Consider the following 12,223-nt stretch of genomic DNA (forward strand, 5'->3'; position numbering starts at 1 on the left):
CCAGCATCAGCAGAGCAGGGGTGCAGCTTGTAGAACTCTGGACGGCTGATCGGTAGGCCATTAACACCAGTGGAATGTGCCGGTCCCAGTCACGCTGGTGGTTGACGCTGAGAATGGTGAGCTGCTGTTGGATGGTGTGGTTGAACCACGCAACAAGACCTTCGCTCTGAGGGTGCGAGGGCGTGTCTTTTGCATGTCCAGTCGTTCACACAGGGCAGCGAAAACCCTGGACTCAAAATGTCTGCCCTGATCACTGTGTAGGATGTCTGCAGTCCCAAACCAGGTGAACATGCCCTCCAGCAGCGCCTGCGGCCATTTTGTAGAATAGTCCATCGTGTACAGTCGTGTACTTGTTCCCTCTTTCCGTCACTGGGAAAGGGCTCATAATGTCCAGAGCCACCTGCTCCATGGGCCCCCTACCCCTTGCTGCTGAAGCGGTGCGTGCGACTGGTCCTGGGTTCCTTTGTAAGCTGCTCATCCATCATAGCGCCAGACAAGTCCTCCACTTCCCGCCTGTGCTGACCCCAGTGGAACCCTTGGCACAGTTGACAGATGGTCTTTGTGCTCCCGAAGTGCCCCGAGCCGATGCCCCCGTGACATGCTCTCAGCACAGCATCTCTGAGGGACCTAGGCACCACCACCTGCCACCTCTCTTTCCCGGTGGCTGGATCTTTCCACGCACGCTGCATTACGCCATCATTCATGCCTAACACAGCAAACTTACTCCAAAGGCCTTTTTTGACCGCAGACAGTCCCACCACACTCTCCCAAGATGGCCTTCTATCACTCAGAACGCATTGACGCACTGGACTGCGAGGCGGGGGACCCAGGGAGCAGCCACAGGGCATGAGAAGGGAGCCCCAACGCCAAACTGTCATCCAGACCAGGGGCCCCGGCCTCAGGAGCACCGCCATGAAGCTAGTGAAGCTACTCTGAGATCCTCTCAGGTGACCGAGCTTCTCACCCTATCTCTAAAGGAGAGCCCGGACACCCTGCAGAGGAAACTCATTTCGGCCGCTTGTATCCTGGATCTTGTTCTTTCGGTCACGACCCACAGCTCGTGACCATAGGTGAGGGTAGGAACGTAGATCGACCAGTAAATCGAGAGCTTCGCCTTTCGGCTTAGCTCCTTCTTCACCACAACGGAGCGATACAAAGTCTGCATCACTGCAGACGCTGCACCGATCCGCCTGTCGATCTCCCGTTCAATTCTTCCCTCACTCGTGAACAAGACCCCAAGATACTTGAACTCCTCCACTTGGGGCAGGATCTCATCCCCGACCTGAAGAGGGAAAGCCACCCTTTTCCGACTGAGGACCATGGTCTCAGATTTTGAGGTGCTGAGTCTCATCCCAGCCGCTTCACACTCTGCTGCGAACTGCTCCAGTGAGAGTTGGAGGTCACGGCTTGATGAAGCCAACAGAACCACATCATCTGCAAAAGGCAGAGATGCAATACTGAGGCCACCAAACCGGACCCCCTCTACGCCTCGGCTGTGCCTAGAAATTCTGTCCATAAAAGTTATGAACAGAATCGGTGACAAAGGGCAGCCTTGGCGGAGTCCGACCCTCACCGGAAACGAGTCCGACTTACTGCCGGATATGCGGACCAAACTCTGACTCCGATCGTACAGGGACCGAACAGCCCGTAGCAGGGGGTTCGGTACCCCATACTCCCGAAGCACCCCCCGAGGGACATGGTCGAACGCCTTCTCCAAGTCCATAAAACACATGTAGACTGGTTGGGCGAACTCCCATGCACCCTCGAGGACCCTGCCAAGGGTGTAGAGCTGGTCCACTGTTCCACTGCCAGGACAAAAACCACACTGCTCCTCCTGAATCTGAAATTCGACTTCCCGACGGACCCTCCTCTCCAGCACCCCTGAATAGATCTTACCAGGGAGGCTGAGGAGTGTGATTCCCCTGTAGTTGGAACACACCCTCCGGTCCCCTTTCTTAAAAAGGGGGACCACAACCCCAGTCTGCCAATCCAGAGGCACTGACCCCGATGTCCATGCGATGTTGCAGAGGCGTGTCAACCAGGACAGTCCTACAACATCCAGAGCCTTGAGGAACTCCAGGCGAATCTCATCCACCCCCGGGGCCTTGCCACCGAGGAGCTTTTTAACCACCTCGGTGACCTCAACCCCAGAGATAGGAGAGCCCGCCTCAGAGAACCCAGACTCTGCTCCCTCATGGGAAGGCGTGTTGGTGGAATTGAGGTGGTCTTCGAAGTATTCTCCCCACCGGCTGACAACGTCCCGAGTCGAGGTCAGCAGTGCCCCATTCCCACTAAACACAGTGTTAGTGGTGCACTGCTTCCCCCTCCTGAGACGCCGGATGGTGGACCAGAATTTCCTCGAAGCCGTCCGGAAGTCTTTTTCCATGGCCTCACCGAACTCCTCACATGCCCGAGTTTTTGCTTCAGTGACCACCACAGCTGCATTCCGCTTGGCCAGCCGATACCCATCAGCTGCCTCAGGAGTCCCACAGGCCAAAAAGGCCCGATAGGACTCCTTCTTCAGCTTGACGGCATCCCTCACCGTTGGTGTCCACCAACGGGTTCGGGGATTGCCGCCACGACAGGCACCAACCACCTTACGGCCACAGCTCCGGTCGGCCGCCTCAGCAATGGAGGTTATCATCATGCATTTCCTTTTTGCCCTCATTGATACTCTTCTCTTCAACTTTTTTTCAATTCCTCATTTGCACACCATTGTCGACCAATTTATTGTCCTCTCAACCTTTATCACCATCATCATCTGTCTGTCTGTCTGTCTCTCTCTGTGTGTGTGTGTGTGTGTGTGTGTGTGTGTGTGTGTGTGTGTGTGTGTGTGAGACCTGACATGAATGTTGACAGTGAACCTTTCTCACTGACAACAACACAACCCTTTGGCTCACTGGCCTAGTTTTGTGTGTGTATATGTGCGTGCACCTTAAGGGGAGTGCGCATCGGTCACGTGACCTCAATGTTTGCGTTTGAGCACAGAGGCGCATCTTGCGCGTCGTTGTGGACTGTCAAAACACACGCATGTCACATAGCCGCACGGACACGCTCACTCGTTATGACAGTGGAGCCACCATCTTGCTGGGGCCTCCGGACATCATCTTTTATACATTGATTTTCTCTCAAATCCTTTGGGAGTCAAATAATTACATGTGCACATCCAAGGCTGTTTTATGTCCGATGACGACATAGAAGTCAAGCTAATGGAGTGTGCCTAAACCTGTATTAAGCCAAGGCATATTTTTTTGCCTTGAGATACAAGCTGTTGGTTTTTCGAAAGAGCTCGTGCAATTTTTTGCTTTGACTTGTGAGCCCATCGGAAGCAGGGAGCTGTGATTGAATTTCTTGCTTTGGGAGGGGACTCACCACAGAACATTTTCAAAAGGTCACACTCTCCGAACTGTCTCCTTATTTTCGCCCGTTTCCTCTTATTTGTGGCCATCCGCTTCTTCATTGACAATCACGCCATGTTTTTGTGGTTCAATAAAAAAAATATTACAGTACAATATATCACGTTGAGCATCAAATCCCGATACGGTCATAACATTTCCATTGCAGTGCGTCTCTCGACGTACGGTGCTCATTTGCTTGGTGTGTAACACAGAGATGCCAACTGTCATTTTTTTCGCGATGGTCAACTTCAGTCATCGGTTCGATCGCCATACGGGCCATACATTTTTGCATCTGCAAGTCAGAGAGAGGCCTTTGCTCAATACCCAATGATTGTGTGCATGGACAGGCTCGTCAACTCATTTGATTAAGGTGTGGTCCTAATGACGTCAAGGTGATGGGTTCAATCCGCATGTCGTCCATGTCTTTTTAAAAATGGTAGTGAGTCAGAAGCATTTCATCTGCACGTCAGAGGCCTCTATTCGAAGCCTCATTATGACTGGTGTAAACAATATCAAGCGTATACGTGTTCTCTGATAAATGCTACCAAGACTTCATCATGAATGTAAAAAAAAAAACACTCGGCAATCATTTTGTTTTGAAAATAACGCTAGCAGGAATCCTAATGCACAAAAAGGTGTCCTGGCAGATCCAGCTGCTATTGATTTACGATTACATATTGTTGCCTTGAAGGTATTTGTGAAAGGAAGAAATGGCTTGTTTTTTTAGCATGTGGCGCTAATACCACCACGGTCATTCGATTGCCATACGGGCTATACCTTTTTAAAATGGGTAGTCACTCTGGAGCATTTCATCTGCAAGTCAGAAGCCATTACTCAAAGCCTGACAGCGACTGACGTTAACTATATATGATTTGAAAAAAATAATGCTAATGCTGGAAACAGTAGCTCGGTTGGTTAGAGCGCGATAACGCCAAGGACATGAGTTCGATCCCCATACGGGCCACGACGTTTTAAAATGGCAGCATAGTGACTCAATAGCATTTCATCGACCCATGCCTGATGTGACAGTCAAGAAGGTAAATAATGAATTTAGGCGATGAAAGGAGTGGAGTCCCACTGCCCACCAGAGGCGTTGCAACATAGTGGGCAATTGTCCCAATAGCAGACGTTGGCAATAAAAAAAATAGCAGACGTTGGCAATAAAAAAGCGGCTACCTAGTGGGCCCTATCGCGGACAGAGGGGTGTGATATTCGTCCAAATCAACGACACACACCCAAAAAAAAATTTTATGAAAATGTACATTTCTACAGATTCGAAGCCGGACGATGAATAAATGGGGAAGGGGGGGGGGGGGGGGGCGCAAAGGTTAGTGAAATAAATCAGGCTTTTTTTCTTATCATTTTAACCATACACATTCACCGCCATATGATAAATTGCTTTACTTTATTATTTTTATTTTTTATTTTTATTTTTTAAAAGCTTGTATGTCATTTAAGGGATGTTAACATTTCTGATGACAACAGTTTAACCCTTGAACCGATACATAATTTGTACATTGGTAACGTGAATTATGACCCCAAAACTACAACCAAGTGAGGAGAATGGCGCTCCATCCTGTAAGAGTCTCAACCCTGACCCATATTGACACATAAAACCAACATCGCTTATGCTTGACGCTCATTGGTCCTGGAGTAAGCGCTCGCGTGCACGCGCACGGCCTATGTTTCCAGGCGATTCTCCGGCACGCGCGCGCGCGCGCCCACGCCATTCCGCTGTCGCCTTTCTCGGCTTCTCTCTGAACCAGCGAGATCGCGCGCACGTCGTCCATCTGTGCCGGGCGTGCCCGCCGGTGGAATGCGCGCGCCCCCGTGGACCTCCCGACGCCCCAGCCTGGCTCCTCCCCCCCCCTGCCTTCACTGCAGCTTGCATCGAGTCGCTAATTTTGCAGCGCAGCGACGATGTTCGCGTATAGTTTTCACATTTGCTTCCAGTTTAGTTTTGTTTGTGTCCCCCCCCCCGCCGAACTTTTCGTTTCTGCCATCATTAAGTAGGATGGAGTGCGCGTGCGTGCACCTGGCGTGTCTTTTGTGACGGCCGTGGCCGCGCGTGGAGGCGACAAGTTCACCGTGCTTGCTTGGAACAAGTGCATCTCCCCAAATGGGACAACTATTGTGGATTATCCCCACGATACTGGAGCGTTTTGGTGCATGTTAAACGAGGGGAAATCCGACCACTTGGGTGCTCTCTTGCAACACCTGCGCCTGCGGTTTCTTTCGTTTCGTATTGTTTAAAAAAAGGAAATGCTTTTACAACGTTGAATGGTTGGAGTAACAGCGGAATATTTGCGCTCGTCGTCCATGTAGCGCAAGAAAAAAGGCGCAGAGTGTTTGCGGCTCTCAGGCTTACATAAGCAGCAGCGTCATGTATGCAGGACGCAAGAGGAGAAAACCGGTCCAGAGAGCGTAAGTTAGTTTTATTTTATTTAAAAAAAAAATATATATATATATATATATATATATAACATTTACATTAATTAACATGAATGTAAACAAAAGCAGTGGGGGGGGGGAGAAGAAAAAAAAAAAATAGTCACCAATGTGCAATTGAATATATTTTTAAATAATGTATTTAATCGGAACGAAAATCATTAAAAATATGTATCTATTTGAATTTGTATTTGAAAGTATTGCTTGTTAACAATTAAAGCGAGCTTTCGAGTCAATGTTGTGCACCAGGCTGCTTTACTGCTTTAGGATTATTGCAGGCCTGCTACTTCCAAGGCCGGATTTTGACCTTCAAAACAAACATGCATGACAAAAATACAATAAAATATAAATAAATCCGCGCACAATTTTTAACTCATTGCTGTAAATCACTGAAAACGAATAATGTACATTTTATTATTTAGATTAAGTCATTTAGATTCCGTAAATTATCTCGGTGGGGCGTGTTTTTGTACGCCCGTTGAGGATATTATCGTTATTTAATATGATGGGGACACACACGATCGATTTTATTCCTAAAACTAAAAAAAAAAAACATTTATTTTTAGAAATTAAAATATTTACTTTAAATTAATTGCAGCTTTCACATGGTTCACCCCCAGCAGTTTCAATTCATGAATAAAAAAAATAAAAAGGAATATTGTTTTCAAGTAAAATTATTATTTTGTTTAAATCCAATGTTCGTTCATGAATGTCATCAAATGCTTCTCTCTACAGACTCGAAGTGACTGCAGCTGTAAACAAAGAATCTCATGACGCATTATACCGTTAAAATATATTGTTAACATATTGTTATATACATACGCACATATGTTATTCGACCACTGAACTAACCTGCGACTTTAATCATCTGATTGAATCTATAAGGACGATTTTTAAGGTGGAATTTCTGTTTTTAAAAGTAAATAAATAAATAATAATACAACTTAACCACTCATATGGGGATTTTCTGTTTTGTTTTTGATAGTGAATTATGATATGATGTGCCAGTCGAAAAGAAATAAAACAAGCATAACGACAAAGGCCAGCAGAGCAGGTCAAGCATGCTGACATCGATCAGTGATGCAGTCTAAACACATCTCATGGTCACTGATAAAACTGATAAAGGAACATTTTGACTTGAAAGGAAGAAAAAAAAAATCCTCCGCTTTGCGTTTTTTTTCCCCTTTTTGTTTTAGCTCAGCACAATCTGTTTTTTAAATATGATTTTAGTTACACAACAAGCTGTCGTTTTTCTTTGACGTGCCACCTAAATGTTTTTGTTTACAACCATTTTAAACAGTGCCTGATTTGATCGAGGAATATAAGGCCCTCGTACTCGCACAATCAAATGAGATCCAACACAAAAGCTGGATCAAACATTCTGAATTTCCAGATACAGCAGCTGTATAGTGATGCTCATTTCTGATTGACACTGATTGGCGGATGCATGGTGGCATAAATTCAATTGGACTGCATCACACTGACAGCAGTTTTCTCATATTTTGGTCAGCTCTTAATTAATATTTTGTCGCCACAAGCAAAACAAATGACCAAACTATCAGAATCAGCTGTCAGTATGATGCAAACTACAAACACCACAATCGCCCATGGATGGTCATTTGTTATACAGAGTGCTGTACAGGAAATTACAGTTGTTATATTACTCGGTAATAGTAATTCAAATTTGTCCTTAAACTTTATTTCCATTCAGGATGTCTACTCAAAGCCCAAACAAAAATTTAGCATAAACTGAAATTTTATGCAAATTAGAAAATATACTATATCGTCAACGAAAAGGCAATGCCGGATATGCGGACCGTCACATGACCAACCCCGCAAAACAGGTTAGCTGACTTCCTGTGGACTAACGAGCATGACTTACGGAAAATGTTATTTTCTTTATGGCTGGTGTCTTCGGACAAAAGTTAAAGGTCATTTATTTATACAAATATACGTAAACACGAATAAAGCCTAAACATTAAAGATTGTCATCTTTGGTGGCTCTATGGTGACGTTTTGTGTAAAAAAAGAAAAAAAGAAAAAAAAGACAAGTTTGTATGGGCGCCATTCACCCGAGCATGGAGGAAGTACTTCGACCTGTTAAACCAAATGCGGAAGTAGGTTGCGCATATACTCGATTGTGCTCGTATGATTCAAAATAATTGCGTTCCGTCCGGCAGGGTGAAACAGCCGCCCAACGAGGGTGCCAAGTCCAACCCGTCCAAGCGGCACCGGGACCGGCTAAATGGGGAGCTGGAGAGGCTGGCCAGCCTCCTGCCGTTTCCCGAGGAGGTCACGGCCAGCCTGGACAAACTGTCCATCCTGCGACTGAGTGTCAGCTACCTGCGAGCCAAGAACTTCTTCTCTGGTACGTTCCGTCCCAATGACGCGACAATGACAGTGAGCTGAGCTCACTGTGTGGTGCCACAGTCATGGGTGTTTGAGTGCCAAACAGCACGTTGGCTTCACCCTCGAGCTGAATCAATTCAGTTTACTGCCATTGATATTGAAAAAGAAATCACACAAGAGAAGAAGAGGACAAGCGGTTGGTCTGAGGCCATTTGACTACTTGGCAGCAGACGGAAAAAGGAATTTAGACCCAACTAGTTTACGGCAGGCGGCACGGTGGCCGACTGGTTAGAGTGTCAGCTCTAACCAGAGGACCCGGGTTCAATCCCCGGCCCCGCCTGTGTCGAGTTTGCATGTTCTCCCCGTGTCTGCGTGGGTTTTCTCCGGGCACTCCGGTTTCCTCCCATATCCCAAAAACATGCATTAATTGGAGACTCTAAATTGCTCGAATGGTTGTTTGTTTCTATGTGCCCTGCGATTGGCTGGCAACCAATTAAGGGTGTACCCCGCCTTCTGCCCGATGACAGCTGGCATAGGCTCCAGCACGCCCGCGACCCTAGTGAGGAGAAGCGGCTCAGAAAATGAATTACGGCAAATGGGTTGCTATCGGAACTGAAACCGAATAATCATGAAGATGGCAAGAGTTTTGCGTGAGACCATTTGACTACTTGGCAGGAACCAACAGTGAGCAAGAGATGTTCAGGCTTGTCGCCGAAATGGGTTGTAATAGAAATCAAAGCAGAATGCAGACATTAAGATGGCCAGTTGCAGGTCCAAGACCATTTGCTACTATGGCAGAAAGTCATTCAGTCCCAAATTGGTTTGCTGGGGAAATGGGTTGGGATAGAAATTGTGGGACGATTGTGATTCTACGTGTGGTATTGACAACTTGTTGTCAATAGTTGTTGCATTTACCTCTGATTGTTGCAGTAAATTAGGATAGCGTCCAAACGATGGCAATTTGTGGCCCACCTATTTTTTTATTATTTTTCTTTATTGAAAATTACGTTCGACACGGGCCGCATCAACAATATTTAAAAAGGAGGCAGCTTGAAAAGTGAGTGTCAAAAAGGAGGAGACACGACACCTATAACTAACACGAACATGTTTTATTTAATATAGAGCTTTTCTAGATATGGTCAGGCTGATCGCATAATTACCATATTATCATTACCAAGTCATTTATTAACGTTTTTGGAAAATAACAAAGCATACAACGAATTCAACAATCAACTAGAATCCAGTAGCCTCGATTCTACCTTTGCTGATTTCAATAATCTGGATGACTGAGAATCTACACAGACATGAAGAAAACAATTTTTTTTTTAGCAAGCACATTAGTATTTTCTATTGATATTGTGACAGTGAGTTACAAATGACTCAGACTATCATGCGATTAGTGTTGGATGAAAAAAATGCAAACAAATAATTTACACCCAAAATAGTAAAAAAAAAAATCTGTTCCTTACAGTGAGTGAAACTAATAAGCAAAAACTGTTACCTCTACTTTCTGTTTCTTGTCAAGGTCCAATTAATGATCCTAAAAAATGTCATCTTACTACACATTTCTCTTGTTTTGGTACTGAATGTGGAGAGCAACACAATGCAGGGGCAGATCTATTCTAGTGGGTTAAAGGGCTGCGGGCCACCCCAAAATTAGCTTTATCACCTTTAACAGAAAACTGTGATCTAGTAGGTTTTTAAAATAGCTACAATTTATAAACAATATATAATTGCTTGGTAGATCGTTTTTAAAAAAATCACGTTTAATAAATTAAAGGTGAAGAATTTCAAAGTGGCCCTTGCATCCTTTGATTTTTCTGTATGCGCCCCTCAGAGGAAAAGGTTTGGACACTCCTGGGCTAGGTATTATACCGAATATATGAGATAAACAATGGTTTGTTTGCGTTTGCCTTTTGTTCAAGTGTTGGATGTGTTTGTTGGCCGACATCTTCCAGTTGATCGGAGTTGTTGTGATGACAAGTGTGAGCAGCCACCACCTTATTCCAATGATTTCATCACGGGGGGGGGGGGAGTAGCCTCAATATTTAATTGAGACAGCATGTAAACGCGTGGCGGTGACGTCAAGCGATTTGAGGGTGAGGATAAAGAGCGACCACTAAAACTCGGCGAGAACGTGAGAGTCGCACACCAGCCGACAGGCTACGATCCGCAAAGACGGAGAAGGCGGCATTATTTCAGGCCATGATCTTCCAGAGAGAAAAGCTGCAATGCGGCCATCAGATGCTCTCGACTGATGAATAATTCACAGGAACCTTTGACGTTTAAAGAATTTATGAAATGGAGGCAGAGCAATGTTTGTTTAAGGCGACGCCTGTTTGGGGCGGGACGGAAGTGGGCAGGATGAAGGCGGCCAGGATACTTCGATACGAACTCGATGCGCATATGTGTTGGCTGTTGGGTTTGAGAATCCTCTAAACAGAAACCAGGGTGTGTTTTTTTTAAATATTTCATGAGTCTTTTTAGATTTCCCCTCCAACAACGTATGGACATTTTCAGCTTCGCCTGAGTGAATTATTGATTATGGATTTTTTTCATAGCAATAGGTCAAATTGTCTTATTAGACACACAGACTAGTCCTCTTGTCTAACTGTATTAGCCTACTTCCTGTGCACGCTTACTAAGTAATTAACGAGCTCAAAGGCGCTTTCGTAAAGCAAGCAGCTCCACTTGAGGGCTTCGTTGCTTTGGGCTGCCTTTGCGGTCAGCCATAATTTGTTGTATGTAAACACACGAAAGCTTGCTTGTCAGAGGCATCCCAGTGCAGACGCTTCGAGGAGGAGGAGGGGGTTGTGGGAATGCTTCATATGGTGTTCACGCTGGGACTGTCGCAAACGCTGTTGTTACAAAAACATCATAAACGACTGAAAGTATTCACGTTGTTTTTGAAACTGCTAAAATGGTGATTCTTCTGTCTGCTGTATAATTTTGAACAAAGCCTCAGTAGTTAAGCTGGCATTATCCAGCCTGTCGGCCATCTTGGTTGTTGTCAGGAGCTATAATGAACTGGCACGTCTCAACCAGGCTGAGAAGAAGAAGGAAAACTGGGGTGTTTGATGGGTCGGGGGGTGGGGGAATAATGCATTAAAGCATACACACCACCTAGTATGACCCCAGCTCAAGCAGCAGCAGCCCAGCTACCGTTTGAATTGGAAATTGTTACATTTGATCATTTCAAAACCGTGTGTGTGTGTGTGTGTGTGTGTGTGTGTATGAAGACATTTGGGTTTCGTATCAAAATATTCATGAGACAAACGTTAAGAATTCCAGCTTTTATTTCATGGTCTTTATATCTATCTTGTTGTGTTAAACAACTCAGGACAGAGCACCTTTTGTTTGAACCCACCCACTTTTCAAGTGACCAAAAGTATTAGAACATGTGACTGATGGGTGTTTCTAGTTGCTGTTATGGCAAAATAATAGCTAAATGCTGCTTCACCATGTTTGCTTTGGACTCTGTGCTCCACTATTTGACCTGAGTCTGTCGATCTCAGAGGCCTACTAGGTTTATATACCATTAGCGTTTCATTCATGTATTCAGGACCTAAACTGTTTAGTGATTTATAGACCAGTAGCAGAATTTTAAAATCTATTCTAAAGCTGACTGGTATATAAATATATATATGTATATGTATGTGTGTATGTGTATATATATATATATATATATATATATATGTGTGTGTATATATATATGTATGTATATTTGTGTGTGTATATATATATATATATATATATATATATGTGTGTGTATATATGTATGTATATTTGTGTGTATATATATATATATGTGTATATATGTATATATATATATATGTATGTATATTTGCTTGTGTGTATAAATATATAGATATGTATGTGTGTATATGTATATATATATATGTATGTGTGTATATGTATATGTATGTATATGTTTATATGTATGTATATGTGTATATATATATATATATATATATATATATATATTTCTTTTTTTTTTAATTTTTTTTTTGTCCCGAGGCCAGCGATAT

The 12,223-nt window shown here is 44.4% G+C and overlaps 1 protein-coding gene across 4 annotated transcripts in view; it reads left to right on the plus strand.

The window, feature by feature from the left end:
* The first annotated feature begins 5,165 nt into the window (after positions 1-5,165).
* The window catches only part of LOC133410265 (aryl hydrocarbon receptor-like), a 46,400-nt gene continuing 39,342 nt past the window's right edge, over positions 5,166-12,223 (plus strand). For 2 of the 4 annotated variants that reach the window (XM_061691153.1, XM_061691155.1), the window contains exons 1-2: positions 5,166-5,822; positions 8,027-8,214. In XM_061691153.1, coding sequence (XP_061547137.1) covers positions 5,782-5,822; positions 8,027-8,214 — 229 coding nt within the window. In that variant the 5' untranslated portion in view covers positions 5,166-5,781. Of the gene's footprint in view, positions 5,823-7,662; positions 7,691-8,026; positions 8,215-12,223 lie in introns of those variants that run through there. The other 2 variants (XM_061691152.1, XM_061691154.1) reach the window with 1 other exon arrangement.

This window comes from Phycodurus eques, chromosome 12, assembly GCF_024500275.1.
Source record: "Phycodurus eques isolate BA_2022a chromosome 12, UOR_Pequ_1.1, whole genome shotgun sequence".
Lineage (NCBI taxonomy): Eukaryota > Metazoa > Chordata > Actinopteri > Syngnathiformes > Syngnathidae > Phycodurus > Phycodurus eques.